Raw genomic sequence first — 19034 nt, 5'->3', positions numbered from 1 at the left:
GAGAATTATTAAATTCCATATAAACCACTTCCTAACTTTTTAAATCATTAGTGATGCTAAAGAAGCAGTTTATCCATCAGCTTGACCGTTGTTTACTTCTGCTTTCCAAACCAGAAATCCAGTGACGTCTGGGTCAGCATGCTGCAGACCAAACACAAAAGAATAGTCATACTACATACTAAATTCAAATGCAGTATGCAGTAGGCTGTACCTACTGCATACTACATTAGTAGGTAGTATGAAGCAGGCCGGTTCGAAAAACAGCCATAGTTCTGCTCCTGCACGTCATTTTTGTGTGGAGTGAACCTCTAAACTACAAAAGAGATGGAAGCTCTTTTGACAGAGCCATGGGTGTTTTCCCTGTTTCCAGTCTGTATGCTAAGCTAACACTTTCACTAAGAAAATGCTGACTCTAACTACATATTCAATGAGCAGATGGTAAAGTGGCATAAGTCCTATTTCCATGTCTGTGCCAGTAGTTTTGTTTCAAAAATGGTCAACATTTTAATATTGAAACGATTTAAATCATGTGTAACATCTATGAGTTATGATAAATTGTACCACTTTAAAAAAAAGTCTGCTCTCCTTAAAGGAGCTCTCTGAACAGCGCTCTGATTAAAATAAGGAAAAATAACCATTCTAACACACACACACACACACACACACACACACACACACACACACACACACACACACACACACACACACACACACACACACACACACACACACACACACACACACACTATCCCTTCTTTCTGCTGATGTTTCCATGACCACACCCTGATTCTTTGTTTCAGGCGTGTCTCCATCACCCCCTCCTTTCCCAGATCCACACACACACACACACACACACACACACACACACACACACACACACACACACACACACACACACACACACACACACACACACACACACACACACACACACCACTCTTCTTGTCTGAGCTCACCCCCATCATCGCTGAGGAAGGCCCCCTTGGGAGCCGAGGGCACTGAAGATCCCCACACGCTGATTGGTTTCGGGTAACCTCTGTCCGCCAGGCGAGACTGCTCATTAAAGCGCCAGTACCTGCAGACAACGAGGAAGGAAATGTTGCTGTTTGTTAGCTGCGTTAACATGAAAAGAGCAGACTTTTCACTCAGCACACTGCAGGGTGTGAATAAAAACAGAACACTTCCCACAGAACTCTTAAATCTGTTCAAGGTGTAAATGCACGATTAATCCTGAAGCGAGGCAATCAGTCATTCTGTGCTCAGCGAGGGGATATTAGATTCAAAGACCTATGGTGTAATTACTTTTCTATGAGTATTTTCATAAACATGTCATCCTTGCATGCAGCAGTGTCTTGTTTATTTTCTACAGCAGTGCAAATGCTGTTCAGCATGCTTGTATTGTTCACAGAAAACTTCTTCCTCTGTCGACACAGAGCCTTGCAAATCCAACTGCTGCTGTTCCTTCTGCACTGTTAAATATTGATTGGGCATGCTGTGAATGTCTAACACAAATTATAAGTGCTCTGTCATGTCAGTTTAATTATGGAAATTAAAAAGTATATAGACATAGAATCTCTGCCTACTGAGACGTCACATGCAGACCCTCTTGAGTCCACAAAATGCCCTTACATTGGGTTTCATGTGTTTCTGAATTAAAGGGGTTTCATATGAGGCGGAAAGGATGCATTACCAGTCTCCTTGAAAGATGTAGGTGAAGCCCGATGGCTCCCACCATATGGCTGTGTCTATTCTGTCATAGGGAATATCTTGACCAAAGTCAACCAGCTCCATTGGGTAGCCTTGCTCCAGGTTTGCCTCCCTGAAAATCCAAAATCTGTTTCCTGAGGAAAGAGGAGGAGGAAAAAGGAGAAGAGGAATGTTTTATAAACCTTTATGGTGCCTGCATCAGTACATTTCACATCCACCCCCTCCCTAAACTCTTGTGGAAAGCGTACAGTGAATGTCATGTACACTCGGTCACACCCACGTCCATATACATTTTCAAAAACAGATGTACATACTCATTCTGCACAGGCACACAGTTTTATACTCTGGCACAGGGCATGTTCAATAATTGAAATTGAATGAGACATAAAAAGAGAGCAATCAGAGAAACCCAACCAGCATTTACACACTCTTGTAAAATACGTGAACGTAATAAAGATTTGTTGGCAAGCAATCAAAAAAGCAGAGAACAGAGTGGGACATCATTGACTCAGAGTTTGGGTTTAGCTGGTAATTATCCGATAGGAGCGGCTTGTCTCATGTCAGCAGACTCCTCGCCAAAGGGAAGGTTTTATTGTTTTCACTGTGTCAGACGGGGGACTCCGTTCCTTCAGGCAACATTACATCTCATCTTGGCTTCAGTGTGCTTTCTCCTCCCTCTTCCTCCCCCCCCACACACCCATCCACCCATCAACCACCCACCTCCGGCCCCTTGCTCCTCGTTTAAATTGAAAGCTCTCCACTCAGCATCTGGAGAGAGCAAGTGGTGACGCAATGCTTCCCAGGGTTCTTCTGGTGAAAGGCTCTGATGTAAAATCCCATGACTTTCTATGACTGCAGCAGATCGCTTCACTGATCCAAAGATTTGATTCCTCCCTGCTGTGTAGCTGTAGTGTGTCTTCAGGGATAAATGTTGAGGTTTGTATTGTATCCTGGCTTGTTGAGGATAAATACAGCTGTGAAATCTCGATCCAATACAACAGCTGTGTAAGTAAAGTGCTTTTTTTTTCATGTTACTGTACCCAGGGTTGGCGGATTATTGAAAGTCTCTGGCGTTGTTATACTTTTCAGGACTACACATTGAAGGCTGTGTGATGTCACGTATAAAATCAGCCCATCATGTGCCTTTACACCAATCAGCTACTGTCACAGATATCATCAGCTACAGCATTGTTTATCTGAAAAGCATAGAACAAGACATCATCATCCTGAAGTGCGCTACATTTATCGACACATCAGTGCTAAATATCAATATTTTAATTTAAAAAATATGGCGCTCTGAACCGATTTCTCTGCCAATCTGACTCACCGCCTGACTACTTCAGGACTCCTCACTTTCATGAAGTAGTGCTTATGATAATGGTGCTTATGACATGAATGAGGGAGGAACGGGAGTTAATTTGCCAAAGAGGACGTTGACAGCAGGAATAAAGTAAAAAGAAGAAGACTCGAGGATTATGTTGGACGGCGGTGACAGAAGCTAAGAAGTGTGGTGGACACGTTTAAAACAAAACAGAAGAAAGAAAAAACTGCTCCAGCTCTTTATGCTGAGATGAGAGGAAAGGTGAAGGATGCTCTCCAAGCCAGGGGCCACGTATGACGCTTTGGTTAGCATTGTATCTTATCATATTTAGTTGCAAAGTAATAAATCATATGGTATCCTATTGTGAGTCATCCGGCACTTCCCGCCCAAAGACTGTATAAATAATGGACGTAGTATCCGTGACGTCACCCGTCTGTTTCTGAAACGCCGTTTTGAGGCCAATCGTTGGCGGCAGCCATATTGGAAATATGGAACTCAACATAACTGCTGTTATGAATTTAAAAACTACACTCCTTTTTTGTAGCAGGCTGTACACATGTTTATTTCTGCTGTAAAGACCCTCTTTTTTTGAATTGGTGTGTATGTGGTTTCCGGTACTTCCAGAGCCAGCCTCAAGTGGACACTCCATGAACTGCAGTTTTTAACACTTCCACATTGACTTCAATTCCTGCGGCCGGAGGTTGCCGCTTGTTCCCACCCCATAGAACAAGTACACTTTTGACGTCATTCAAGATGGTTTAAAGTGTAAAACAAAAGACCATTTAAGATGTTAATGAAGAAGTATGTTGCTTTCCTGTTCATATTTCGTCTCTCCACTTCTCTCATGTCAAACTTCCTTGCACAGTTGTGGCAGAAAAACAAAATAAGCTTATTTTTGGAGGATGAATGATCTTTTAAGAATCAGAATTTTCACCATGGAGACACCTGTGAGCAGGCAACTGAAGCTTCACGGTTTCCCCACCCATCGTTTTCACAATCAGCTGGCAAAAGCCGCCTCCTTTGGCAGTCTATTTAAACATCGAGATTTCCATACTCTCTCCCCTCTGCTCTGTCAGTGCCACAGCTTGCCCTGCACCGCTACTGTGCTCGTGCTTTCAGCCCCAGCATCCACCCGCAGGCTGCAGCTGGGGAGCCTCATCACTCCTCAAATTTCTGAATGTGAAATAAATCAGTGAGGAGTGATTAGGTCGGAGACTCGACGCCAAACACAAACAATGTTTTTCTGCTGCTGCAATTAACATTTCAAACTGTTACAATGTAAGCTGTCTGACTGCATTATGATGCTTTGTGTCTTTCTGTACTTGTAGGATGTATTTGTGCATGTATCAGGTGAAATCACTTTTGATTTTTATACTGCAAAATCACAAAAAGGCGGATCTTTCTCCTTTCAAAATATTTCAAAGTGGAAATTTAACATTAAACCATTATCCATCTAATATGTCCAGAACTCATCCATCCCTTTATTTACTTAAATGAAGTGTACCTTAACATTATTTTACCACTTTAGTTACAATAATCCTTCTTATATTACCTTATGTAATTCAGGAATAACATTGTGGTCTGACAACAAGAGTTGGTATTGGGCATCTAAACACTCTCCTTATTACTCTGCAAGGAAACACTGAACTCAGCACAGCAGGAAAAGGTCAATGATGATAATACCTCACAGACAAACATAGACTGTGATAGTTGTGGGTTTGCTCATCTAACACTAACATCAGCGCCGATTTGTGCAAAAACATGCTGGATTTCTCCTATAACAAAAACACTTAAGAGTCATCTCTTGTGTATTCCTGATAACAAGAGTTTAGATCATGATGAACTTCACATGCAAAGACAAAACAGAGGATCCAGAAAGGACAGCTGAAGTCAGCTGATCTGATCAGTCTCACTGCTGTGTTGTCTCTGCTTCCCCTGTGCACCCAGGACCACCAGTCCTTCCTTCCTTGTTCCTTCATTTCCCCTTCGTTTCTCTTGTTCTTTCTCTGCTAATGGCTGCAAGCCAAGTGTCACACTGAGAGGCTTTCTGATGACATCATCCTCCTCACCGTCGACAGCTGCCCCGAAGCTCCCAGAGTCGAGCTGCAGTAAAGGCTGAATTCTTTCTTTTTCATTCAACAACTTTACCCAGAGTTATAAAAGACAAGCTGCTCTCAGTGACTCACAGTATAAATAACGACCTGAGCTAAAGGAGATTTATACTCTGCGTGCAGAATACATTATGGACCACTGCTTTCTTCAGGAGGTGGAGTATTTACTGTTCACTATATCTTCGACATTATCTGAAGAAATGAAAAAAAAGTTGAAGAGTCTGTTTTATGGGAGCATTAGCGGGCATTATGACAGCATTAAGGCTGTAAAGAAGAACCCAGATGGAGGATAGTTTTCTGTGCAGAGCAGTGAACAGGATATATTGTAGAGGACATGGTTCTGTTCAACATGCTCTTGATTCAAACATGCACTGCTTGCAATTCTTATCCATAAAGATGAGATGACTTGCTGCAACATAGATTAAAACATATTCTTGTGTTATGTGTAGAGGTGAAATGACAACTTTGTCTACAAAAGTCAGTGACCAGATAAGTTTCAGTGAATTTCAATCGTCAGCCATTAGTTGGTTCCAACATCACCTGAGTTTTGCATGCTGTGAGCAGATGTTACATTGTCTGGGGTGAGCCATCTCGCCTGCTAACTATCTCTGCTGAGATGCAAAACAGGGATCGGGCAGTGACAGGTAAAAAAAAAAAAAAAAAATTGCATCTGTCCATACCACACTAACTTCCACAGTCCGGGAGCATTTCACCCTCTACTCTGCAAAGAAAAGGACGGCCTGCAAAATCTGCACAACTGAACTTATTCATAATGGGAGCACATGGTCAAGTTGTGGCGTAAGCAAGAAGTGACTGCAAGCCTGTATCAATGGCAGCCCATGTAGAGGTTAGCATGTACGCACCTGTAGCGGCAGTTTTATCAGAACTGGACAACATTTTTTTATTTAAAGAAGAGCAAAGGCCTTTAATGTGCAAACTTCCTTAAAAAAACCAAGCAAGAATCGTGTATTGACCATAGACTGTATGAAATATGGATGTTGTATCTGTGACGTCACCCAGGTGTTTCTGAAGCGCTGTTTTGAGGCCAATCGGCGGCGGCGGCGGCCATATTGCTGCAAGTGATTGTGACGTAAAGAGGCGGGCTTCGAGCCTCCTAGCCAACAGCTACAGTGTTCCCGCCTGTCAATCAAGTCAGCTGTGCCTCTCATTGGAAGACTCATAATCAATATCAATATCTTCAAAATTGCTGCATTAGAAAAAAATTCACCCCCTGTACAGTGTTTGCCGAGCAAGAAATGAGCTATCCAGACTACATTTGTCTTCTTTGAATTAGTGTATATGTGGTTTCCGGTTCTTCCGGAGCCAGCCTCAAGTGGATCCTCCATGAACTGCAGTTTTTAGCACTTTCGCATTGGACTCATATTTTTAGACCGGAGGTTGCTGCTTGGTATTGACATGACAACGGCTGCCTGTCCAGCTTGGGATATGTAGTTTACTCCTCGGCGGCACAATGTCATATGTTCTGTTGCTCTGATTGGCCCGTTATGAATTAACAGAATTACATGTTCGTCCATTCTCCCTCTGAGCTTCAGTTTGAAAGGTTCTGCTCTTCCCAAACACCATCTATGAGGTGGATGTGAAATACATCCCTTGCCATAGATGTGTGAAACAGTCTATCCAGTGTGTCAGGTTAAGCTCAATAAGAGTCATTAAGTAATTGTGCAATTCATTATCTGATTAGCCAATTAACTGTTTCAATAATCATTGACTGCTCTAGTTTAACAGTAGTCGTTTGTTGGAGCTGGTAATGTGTGAACACTGTTGTTTCACTGGAAACTGACTCCAAACATCATCCTGCATGCTGTAATGCAGCTAATAAAAATTGGGTGTATCATTGTGAAAGTCTGGTGGTGCCACTGGAAATTTGTCATGCTCTAAGTGACAGCTAATAATCCCAGAGGGAGGTGGTTTAGAACAAGGACAGGCCTGTTTTTTAAAGCAAGAACAGACACTTATTCTGTACGCTCAGTCCCCAAACAAGAGAGAGCAAAGAGATTGTTGTTGCTTACAAGAGAAAGAGTGGTTTGGATGAAGAGGCCAATGTGTGTCATTCTGATTGAATTTGTTCTCAAAATGAGAGACAACCTATTTGAAAAGTTTGTCCCATTCATCCCTTATTAGATAAATTATCAGTGCAGTTACTGTGTGTAAAAAAAAAACATTTAATAACTATGTTGTCATCTAAAAACTGATCTGTGTCCTATAAACCGGTCCCATAAAAGGCAAAAGAGGTATAATTGTGTTACAGTGTTGCACGCTGAACGTTGTGGATTTTGCTGAACAAAAGGTAGTTTTTACAAAAGAGGACTGCATCGTGTTAACCATTCTAAATCCTTCATCTCACTGTAAATCAATCATCCTGATAACAACAAACACTTAAGGAGACTTCTAATGTTTCTAAACCACGGCTCTATTCATAAATAGTTCTGGGTCTAAATGAAAAGAAACTGCAAGAAGTTAAATGGGTTGACATTGCTGCAACACAATCTCAGATGCACCGACTACATTAATGACTCAGTTTGTGAGCATTATTATTCAACATCAGTGATTTAGGTAAGTTTGAGCAAACTCCATATTTTTATTTTCTAACACCAAATAATCAAAAAGGGAAAGAATAGCAGATCAAAGCTTTCTAAGGAAAGGTTGCTGTTTTGTCAGTTGAGTCTGGCTGTTTTGAAACCAGCTATGCAACGGCTGTTTCTGTTTTCAAAGAGGTATCCAACCATTGGACAAGGACGTCTATCACTACAGGGATCCCTTCCATAGTCTTATGACACAGTTTACAATCAGAACTCTGACCGTGGTAAAACCTTTCACTCTTATTGAACTAACATGCACATTTTCCAAAAGAATTACGTTGCACATAAAAAAGGCTGTTTTGAAAAATGAGGCAATCCACTGAAGACATTTTTAAACTTTTGAACAAATTTTGTTCCTAAAATGTGTAAAATATAATAAAAAAAAGGGTTATAATAATAATAATAATGCATTTTATTTATAGGCGCCTTTCTTGGCACTCAAGGTCACCTTACAACATTAAAAACAAACAGAGTTTAAATAGCAAACAGTAAATAAAACACAATTTTAAAAGTTTGAAGTGAATGGACAGAGGAGTTGTGGTCAGATGGAGTAAGCCAGTTTAAACAGATGAGTTTTGAGTTTGGATTTAAAATGTGGGAGTGAGTCAGTGTTGCGGAGGTCAGGTGGGAGAGAGTTCCAGAGCTGGGGAGCAGAGCCTTCAGCCGCTCTGCTCCCCATGGTAACAAGGCGAGCAGGGGGGACAGTGAGATGGATGGAGGAGGAGGATCTGAGGGTGCGGACGGGTGTGGCAGTATGGAGGAGGTCAGAGAGATATGGAGGGGCGAGGTTGTGTATGGATTTGAAGGTGAGGAGAAGTATTTTGTAGTTGATCCGGTGTGTGATGGGGAGCCAGTGGAGCTGTTGCAGGATGGGTGTGATGTGGTGGAAGGAGGCGGTGCGTGTGATGATACGGGCGGCTGAGTTTTGAACCAGTTGAAGTTTATGGAGGGTTTTGTGGGGGAGACCAAACAGAAGGGAGTTGCAATAGTCCAAACGGGAGGTGACGAGGGTGTGAACAAGAATGGCGGTGGAGTGGGGAGTGAGTGAAGGACGGAGACGGTTAATATTGCGGAGGTGAAAGTAGGCGGACCGGGTGACGTGGTTGATATGGGAGGTGAAGGAGAGGGTGCTGTCGAGGATGACACCCAGACTCTTAACCTGAGGGGAGGGTTATGGGCTTGTGTTTGAAAATACAGGAATAACCCTTTAAGCTGTTAATATTCTGAGACATTTCTGATTCTTTTTGGAGGTGTTTTTTTTTCCTGTGCTTTTCTTCTGCAGTGCATTGCTTTTTAGACATTTGGTTGGGACTCAAAGACCTTTGAGTTTTTGAGGACATTTCTGTTGGGATTTGAGGATATTCTTTGCCAAGGAGAACTTTTGGAGGCAGCTGTGTTTAATTGGACATTTTTCTTTCTAAGTTCTTTGATTTGTATAGGAGTTTTGTGTGAATAAACTGGCTGAGTTTATTGCAGCTATATTTGTTAACTGCCTGTTGTATGCACAATTATAACAGAGGTTCAAGGGGTACCAGTAAGGGTCCTAAGGGTTCGCCGATGCCTATCCAAATCTACTGATAAATGACAGTACCTTCTGAATGTAGAAATTGTAACAAAGCTTAAAGAACAAAGGGATTGTTACACAGTGTTCTGCTTACCTTTAAAAAAGACGAACCGGCCGTCGTGTCTCTCGTAGGCAGCATCAATGTCTCCGGGCAGACCCCTCCAGAAGTGACTGATGGGCATGGGGTAGTTATCCAGAACCCTGTTCTTACGCACACGCCAGAACCAGCGGCCCTGAGAGGACAAGAATAAGACGAGTGTTATAGTGTGCACAACCTTATTGTTTATTACAGACGTTCTGGACTCCAGCTGATACGGACGTACTGGACTTCAGCTGCAACAGCTTCTACTACTCGTCTCATCACTATCACCTCTCTCTCTTACTCCCCTCTATCTGTCTTTCCAGACCCAACTCAGTCGAGGCATGATGGCTGTCTAACATGAGTCTGGTTCTGCCTGAGGTTTCTGCCTGTTAAAGGAAGTTTTTCCTTGCCACTGTAACTAGCTAAATACTGCGATGTGCAATGTTCATGATGGATTAAGGTGGGGTCAGACTGAGTCTTACCCTTTCTTGAAGTTGGGTCTGTGTTCATAATTTGACATAGAGTGGTCTAGACCTCCTATGTTTGTAAAAGCGTCCTGAGATAACGTTTGTTGTGATTTGGCACTATACAAATAAAGATTGATTGATTGATTGATTGATTGATTATTCCAAGTTGACCACAGCTTGAAAAACAATGACTTTCATTTTCCTTTATCCGTCTACGTTACTGTCTCTGACTGAAGGCCTGACCATGCATTTAAAGTAAACATGCTCAGAGAAGTTTGAAACATGGCGTTATAAATTATTCCCACAAACTCTGTTTCCCCTTTAAGCAGCAGTCCTAATAGGAAGCGTGCAATCAGGATGGGAGAGATGCACAGACAGCTTCAACAGAACCAATTTTGACTTTTCATAAGTCCACTGATTTGATCTATTTGTCAAACTGAGCTCAGACAGCACTGTTGTAATGCTTGATGGTCATTATTTCAAGCACGCTGAGCTCTGCAGGAGAACTAGACCAGAAAGTACAATAAACGTACAACAGTGGAACACTTGCAGGCTAATAATAGTCAGTCCTCGCTCTGCTGGCTTTATCACAACCCTTACTGCACCCTCTCTGTTAATCACAGCCTGCTACGCCATAACTTTCCTAAATACTTCTTGATTAAATTGTCAAGCCAGCAGAATATAACAAGAGAAATCATTAGTAGCTCATTGTACTCATTGCGCAGAAACACACTCCTGCTTGTGAACATTCATATCTACAGTATAAACTCTGCACACAACTCAGCGGCTCACAGATTTACACCAGCAGCCTTCAGTCTCATTCATAAGTGGTGAGTCAGTAGCCCTGCCTCGTCCTGGATAATGTAACGCTAAAATGCTGCTTCTTTTTGGCAAGCACGCCTGGTCTCGTCCTTCACGCAGGACACACAGGCAGACAGGACGGCACAGCGGGAATAGATGAGATGGGTTGTCTTGGGTCGAGAGAAACCAAACGGAAAAAAAAAATCGAACGGACAGAGCAGCCTTTGATTGGTGTGGTCTGCTTGTGTAGATCAGATTATGATGGGTTTGACCATATTAGTCCTCAGCCGAACAGAGCACATCTCAGTGTGGGAGTTTGGGTATTGAAAGCAGCTCTGTATGCTCTGCTGGTTTGCTTTAAGTCCAACACTCTGCTGCTGAGAAATAATAGAAGTAACTCAAAGAGAGGATTGATGGAGCCTTTCTTCTTTTAATGGACAGGCCTCTGTGGAGAAGAGAGAGTGGTACTGATGTGACACATTGCTCCCACTCACTCACTATATACAATTATTTTGCCTCTGCAGAGTGACAGCAGAGAAGAACAATGTCTGACTATGAATAACTATAATGTCTGAGCACTGCAGCAGTGCTCCCAAATTACCACACACACACACACACACACACTCACTCTCACACACACACAGCCCCACATCATCTCCCAACAAGGTCCTATATGGAAGGAAACCCTTGTGTAATTTGTACTGCTTTTTAAATTGCCCAAGTGAATATGTGCATGTTGTTAATGTAGCCAGCTGTTGGAAGCAAAATGTCAACAATCAGAATTTTAAAATGTAATGTCCCTATGAGAAGATCCAGCATAACCAGCGTGGGCGGGTCTGTCATTAGCTGAACAGGGATTTGTTCCTGGGATGCACTGTTATTAGGGCTGCACAACTAATCACTATTTCATTGCTATCTTGACACAAGCATTCACGATTAAACATTGTGAAAATTGGAATTCATCACAATGATATGAGCAAATATTTGATGTGAACAAGTAATACTTTCAGACTCAACAAAGTTACATTTGACCTGCAGGATAAAGACCTTTAGCAGGTACATGGTTATGCTTTCACACAGTTTTGATGATGAAGTTGAAGCTTAAACTGGATATCAGCGAGCCTCAGATTAAGAGGTGACATTCATTGTTGAAAGAACAAGTGAGAAAAATGTAGCAAAGACATAAACGATGTGAAACATGAACATTAGATGATTGTTGCTATTTTTGCACTTGTTATGGGGTCGGCAGTAGCTCAGTCCATAGGGACTTGGCTTGGGAACCTAAGGGTCGTCGGTTCGAGTCCCAGCATGGACGAAGTTTGGCTGGAGAGGTGCTGGTTCACTTGCCTGGGCACTGCCGAGGTGCCCTTGAGCAAGGCATGAACCCCCAACTGCTCTGGGTGCGCTGGTTGACGGCAGTATCCTCACTCTGACATCTCTCCCTAAGCATGTTCACTGCATGTGTGTGCATTTGTATGTATATTCCAAAAAAAACTGTATGTGTAGCATGTCCAAAAATAGCATGAGTGGGAAAAATTGAATTTCCCCCCTGGGGATCCATAAAGTACCTTTATTATCACAATACTGACCAATGTTATTGCACATTGAATATTTTTCCTTATATACAGCTGGTCTAGTATCAGTTTTAGGTGATACTTGCTCACTCACAAACATCATCCTAATGGTAAATAAACAGGCATTCACTCACTGCAGTATCTGATATATATTCATTATGTTGATATCTTATCACTTAGATGATGACACACTAGTGTTTGTTTCAGAGGACTCTCAGGTATGAGCTGTTGGAAACAAAATAAACACCAGAGCTCAGTGAAAGCCTTGTTCATGTTTGCAATCATTCGTAAAACATATTTTAGATGTATTTTTTATGTTACTGCTTTGCCAATTGTAACACAAGAGTATCTAAGCTTTAAACAGAAGGAGTTTAGTCACCTGTATAAGTACTGATTTATTTTTTATCACTGAGTTATTTACAAATCAGGCGAGAGAGGCTTTTTAAGCTGCTATTTATGCTACAAAATATTTTTTTTGCTGTAAAGGAAGGTTCAGTTAAAGGTTGTTTTCTAAATTTGGATTCACATTTATATATGTCTCTGATCCAGATGGTGGGCCAGTAAAGACAAAAATTAATGAATCAACTATCATCAATCAAAACATATAAACTGAATTGGCTTGTGGCTTGATTGTTGCCTTGACATCTGGATCGATATCAGCCCTGCTTTGCCTCATGCAGTGCATCCATGGTTTGATCATTAACCAACGTGAAGAATGTTGACTAGGTGAGAGTTCAGCAATAAAAAAAACACAACCTGAATATCATATGGAGGGGCATCTTCAGGAGGCAGTCAACATGGCAAACGGTAAAGGGAGAAAGTAGTGACTCTTTAGGGGCTGTAAACTTTCCAAATAGCTTGTTGTCTCATCTTCAAGGAGCAAACAGAAATAACATATTGAAAATATAAAATTGCAAAAACAATCTATAGATGTAAACTTTAGACCCGAACAAACAATTTCAGGATTTGCACTTTGCAGAGTGTGGTGGCTTGTCTAGCTTTAAACAGTGTAGACCAAGGCAGAACTATATTCACAAAACTAAACCTGTCACTAGAAATACATCCATCGCTCCTGCTCAGAGTTCACTCATATTAACACTTCATTTGTATCCCATAAAAGTCACTGCTGGGCAAGGTAAAAGCTAATTTAGGACACTGATTCAGGCTATCCAGACTAGCTGTTTGAATGTGGATGAAACCCAAGAAGATAGACATTGCTGGCCGAGATGAAACCCAAGAGTACAAATATAACTGTTTGACCATGTGCAGCACATGTCGAGGCAGCTGTAGGCCAAGTCTGATAAGTACTGGCCAGTGTCAGAAACACTCAAAGGCCAAGACAGGAGATATCAGAAACTGCTCTCTGGGTGTTCGCTGGAACTTGGCTCTGTCATGTTCGACACCATAATAATCACAACGCAAAGAAAAAAGACAGAATCAGATTTCCAGAGAAGAGATGTGGGCTTCATATTCCACCCTTGACATAAGAGTTGTGTCAAAAGTGTAGTGGAGTTGGCTAAAGTTGTGGGTGATAGTCTGACACTAATGTATATCCCATCCGAGCCTGAGTGTTCTCCGTCTCGCTCTGTCTACAATCTGCAATCCTCCTCAGGTTGCCAACATGGGACACCTCCTCTAACCTCTTCCAACAAAACACTTCATTACAGATCTCTGTGAGACTGCACTGTGCATCTTAACTATGCATATTCTACAGAGAGGAAACAACACAACAGGAAGTGAAGTGATGTTTGCTGCTGCTATTTTCATAAATCCAACTTTGTGAATGGACATACATTTCTTGAAACCATTACCTCCATGACAGGCTGAAACACTTAGCAGATATATAATAACAAATGAGCACAGGGGTGAGTTGCGTAATATCAAAAGACATTAAATGGTATATAAATAATAAAGCCCGGCAGACAGCAGCTGCAGCCAGAAGCTAAATGACCAGGACTGGCACACAGCTTCCATCTCTTCAAGGTAAAGTCCCAGCTAATCGCTCACTGCTGTTTCTGCCCTCATGAATGTTTTGTATGGGTCCAGAGGCTCTTTAAGGAAAACACCTGACCACACCCTGCCCTTTAACAGAGCTCCGCTCATAAAACACACAGACCCTGGTGGTTTACAGTCCACAAGGACCTGATTGAAAACAGACCACTTGCTGTCCGTGCACACGCCATTTGTCTCCAAGTGCTTCTACAGAAAAGGATAACTAATTTACTGACGCTGTTAACTTGTCAGGACAGGTACTCTGCTGGAAGCCAACTGACTGCCCAAGCAAGGACATACAATAAAGCATTATGAAGGTAAATATTCCTCTACTGTTTCATGTGTAGAACTTCAAGAAGCTTGAGTTAAAGTAACCTTACTTCCTGATTCTCAAACTCATTTACCTTAAAGACAAACATCTCTCCACGCAGCATCGCCACTGAGTCAAAGTTCCCCTCACAGATATTGGGTCCATAGTGGTCCGGTCTATCGGTGGTCCTGGGGCGGTCTGGATGGCGAGGAGGTGGCTGAGGTGGTCTGGGCTCCGGGCGACGGGGCGTCACAGTTGGCAGGGCCTGAGTGGGGCTGCCATCAGGTTGACCTTTTGGGAGAAACGGACAGAATGTAGAATATCAAATCTCCTATACCACTTTATGTATTCACTAAAAAACAAAGACTTGCTGAGTCAATCTGTCTCATTACCAGTCAAATATAACAAAATTACACTTGGTTTATAATATCCTGAAATAAGATTCATATATATATATATATTTATATACTGTATATGACTATTTAGGTAGATTAATACCCCTGTTATATTAAAAAAAAACCTTTTTTACACACAAACAGAAACAGTGAGGGGACAGTGAACAAAACAACCGGGACAAACAACAACAAGCACCACTGAAACTTAGTGACAATATATCTCCAGATGTCTCAGGGTCTGCCCGGCATCAGAACAACAAGATTAATTCATCTGACAAATTGACTTCTCGCAGTCCAGAAGAGGTACAGTTTAAAACTTTCAATCACCTGAAACATGTTTCTTCTCTTTCCTTTATGGAGAGACTGGATGAATGAGGTCAAGTGTGTTAATAAGTGAGACTTTGAGGCCAGTCTAGTTTATGTACCGGCATCCAGTCTTTATGTTTGAGTAATCTAAGAGGATACCTGCTGTAGCATCATCTTTACAAACAGGTAAAAGTTTAATCCACCTTCTTTCATGTGTATGAAGAAAAGGAAGATACTTCACAGGATGTTAAAATGATCTTTGTGCTATTCTGAAAGTGATGAACTCAGACATGTCACCCAGCTTTTTAAATAAGGGCAACTTTTGATGTGTTTAAGGAATAAAAAGGATTTTTAATTTATTTTATTTAACTGGGTCATCATCATGTTGATGGAAAACACATTCAAATTTTTTAGATTGTCATATCCTTGTGATTCAACAAGGTAATCATCCAGAGATCATCATACCATAGATCTGTTGCATTCCCCGTCGGTCGTCTTCGGGCAGCTGGAAATTGTCGGTCTCCATCCATTGATAAAAAGGAGCCATGATAGCCAGAGGGTTGTTGGAGTGCTCCAAGCCGAGAGCGTGACCAAGCTCGTGGACTGCCACCAGGAAGAGGTCATTACCTTGATGGATAACATGTAGTAAAGAGACAGTTAGGGACGCGAGGCTCTACTTATATCTATATATTAACTAATGAACACAGGAGGGGGATGCAGGAAGAGATGTTTCCCGTTGTATTTATACACCTTTATTTGTTCTTATAAATCCACAGGGCTGCTGATTATTATCTCCTGGTTAAAATGTAAATGAAAATGTCCACAGATTTGACAGATCACATCTTTAACATTTCTAGCTGATAAATGCATTCGGCTGCCCTCTGCCACCTCCATAATCACACTGACAGTCCACAGCTGTGACACACTGACCTCTGCATCAACTTCCTGCAAGTTAGGAACTGACCCCCGCAGCCCTTTGAGTTTGTCTCTGAAGTGAAGCCTGCATAAATGTGGGTTCTTCCCTCAGTCAATACCTCTTTGTTTCTCTGCAAACTTTGAACTTGCTGGTCTCTTTTTTTCTAGCTTGATGGCCCATGCCCATTGGTCAGATATATTCCAGCAGTGACATCATGCTGTCAGGATATAGTGATGTCACTTCATGGGAAAGCAGGATACTTGGGATGCCTGTCCTTGTGCATCTCATTATTTTGTCTTTGTAACACACACACAAACAAAGTATGCACAGTTCCTCTTCCACACCGTGGATAATCTCAGAGTCACATGAATGTCCTCATGGTGTACTAAACTGTGGCTTACACTCATGGAGGGAAAACAGAGGGTAGAACTGGTGTGTTAGAGATATTTGAGGATGAAACGCAGAGAGAGAGAGAGAGAGAGAGCAGATGAAGAGGCCCTTTGTGAGGTAACTGTGACAACCATTCAGCTCGACAGAGAAAAGCAGGAGTAAACTTCAAAAGTCTTTGCGTTAGAAGTTAAAAGTTCAAGCCAATTGCTGAGTACCCTCTACACACACATTTTGTCAGTCAAGTCCTGTTCCAGTTCTCCCAATCTTTGTTCTTTTGTTTACCACATACAAAACCTTATTTTTCAGCGGGGAGGGGGAGTCCCAGGGAAGAGAGCACACACAAAGCAGCACCCTGACAACCTACACACTCTCTCCAAGTTTGCTCTTGCTCACATTAGTCTCATCTGACCACAAAAACACACAAAAGCCTCTGACCTTTACAACTATTCCCCTTCAGCAATTCATCTGTGTAAGGTGTGTTTGGTTGTGCATGTCAGCAAGTTATTTAGATAAAGAGTAAGAGCTGTGTTTGTTGGAGTGTCTGAGCCAGAAACGCTGATTAATCACACTGAGCGTTGTGAGGTTTGCAACAGACATGTAGAACCAGTAGACTTGTTTTCCACTGACGAGTAAACTGAGGTGAAGAAGAGAGAGAAACAGCAGAATAACAAAGAAGGATGACAAGGATTGTGCTCTTACCATCAGCTGCCTTCATCTAAATAATTTATGAGCAATGATTGATCCTTAAGCTTAAGTTTGTTTGTGTTGACCCCACTTTAGAAGAGGTCAGAGGTCAGAGCGGAGTCTATTTAGAGACATCTCAGCAGCAGAGATGTTAACTGAGATTGAACACAGCTTTAGAGCTGTATACAGCTGTACTGTTGTATGTGAAAGTATGTTTTATTCTTAGCATATGATATTTCAATAAGCCATTAGCAACTACCGCTTGCAGATTATTCACTTAGACACACACATCTATTACATTCACCAGAGAAAGTTGTATCTGCTCTTTTATTCAAAATAAAAAAAATACCTGTATGCAGTGAAGCCAGTCTAATGCACTTCAAATGCATCATCTAACATCCATAACATACGCTGGTCTAGCCGATCCCAAAGAAACACTGCAACATCCGGTAGATCACAACAGGATTTACATCTGAACAACTGCAAAGTCCTAATGTGCTTCTGCAAAGTGGGCATGAACACAGACATAAGTATATCTCCTTATGTATCAAATCATATAAGGGTAAAACTGGATGAGACAAAACAACAGGGCAGGACTGTTTCCCTCAGCAGCCAAACTGAGAGCTTCTTTTGGGATCTTAAAGCCTGAACTCAGAAAAACAGAGCAGATTTGTTTTCCAGGTGAATGCAATACACTTCTGTAAGACTATGAAAAGTTACAACATGGGGGAAAAAAACAACTTTTTCTAGAGCAAATTGTTATGATTTGAAAACGATGTTTTGGTTTACATATGTCAGTTTTATATCAGAGATGAAGAATAAAAAGAGAAAGAAGCAAGGAGCAACTGCCACGCTTTCATATATGGTCCCTGAAGTGTCACGGCTCAGGCTGTGGCAGTGTTTTTCTCCTCGTTTCACCCCTCCTCTCTGCCGTTGCCCCCTCCTTCCTGTGTGTGTGTGGTGTAGGTGTGGCTCAGTGCTGCTCTGTGGGGACACACCTGAGTGCAATCTCAATCTGTGCTACTACTTATACCTGGTCCTCCTGCCACTTCAGTGCTGGATTATTCCTTCGCCACTGGTGGCTATAACAAGCGTGAAGTTAATGTCTGACAATTTGTCTGTGTCCTGATTTTTTTCCTATGTGCCTGACCTGCGGTGTTTTTTCACTTTCAAGTGAAGCCGTCTCTCATCACACCAGGTTTTTCACCAGGCAAGCCTTTCATGCCGTTTTGGATTTTCAGTTTTGTGATTAATAAACTGTCTTTAATCTCAACTGTGTTTTATATATACTGTGTATATTGTTATGATTTTAATGTTAAACTAATACAAAAAAAACAAAATATATAAAACAGTTTTTGCAGAGCTAGAAACATACAAAGTTGAAAATTGACTATGAACTGAAAATTGTAAATGTGTCAGATCTAACAGCCGTGTTCAGAACAATAACACTCTTTACTCTTATGTAAACTGTCACAACAACGCCCAATTAATGGATCAATCTGCGTTTAGTCAGCAGCATGGAGAACAAAAAACTTAAAGGGTATGGACTTGACATTTCAGCAACAGAGCAATTGTCAGGCTGTAAAAATACCGGAGTTAAATGAAGACTACATCTGAGAAAAGTTCAGCTAATTGGACATGTGTGGAGCTAAAGTCAGACAGGATGGTAATTTGTTTCTGCGTTGCTTTTAAGCTGTTTAAGTAAAGTGGAGCAACAAAGAGAGCAGTCTGCTGATCTGACCGACTGGAACACACTCCCACTTACTGTGGCATCCCTGTGATCTGTGCTGCCACACATCCCACACACAGCTGAT

The 19034-nt window shown here is 41.7% G+C and overlaps 1 protein-coding gene across 1 annotated transcript in view; it reads right to left on the bottom strand.

Annotated features, from left to right (window-relative positions):
* The window catches only part of mmp15b (matrix metallopeptidase 15b), a 45651-nt gene that overhangs the window by 7518 nt on the left and 19099 nt on the right, over window positions 1–19034 (bottom strand). Inside the window, exons 5-9 of the mRNA XM_034680882.1 lie at window positions 15696–15857; window positions 14624–14820; window positions 9398–9536; window positions 1691–1841; window positions 957–1075 (exon numbers count right to left, since the gene is read on the bottom strand). Of these exons, the coding sequence (XP_034536773.1) occupies window positions 957–1075; window positions 1691–1841; window positions 9398–9536; window positions 14624–14820; window positions 15696–15857 (768 nt within the window). The remainder of the gene's footprint in view (window positions 1–956; window positions 1076–1690; window positions 1842–9397; window positions 9537–14623; window positions 14821–15695; window positions 15858–19034) is intronic.

Source organism: Notolabrus celidotus, chromosome 3 (assembly GCF_009762535.1).
Source record: "Notolabrus celidotus isolate fNotCel1 chromosome 3, fNotCel1.pri, whole genome shotgun sequence".
NCBI lineage: Eukaryota > Metazoa > Chordata > Actinopteri > Labriformes > Labridae > Notolabrus > Notolabrus celidotus.
This window is presented reverse-complemented; position numbering and strand designations above follow the sequence as displayed.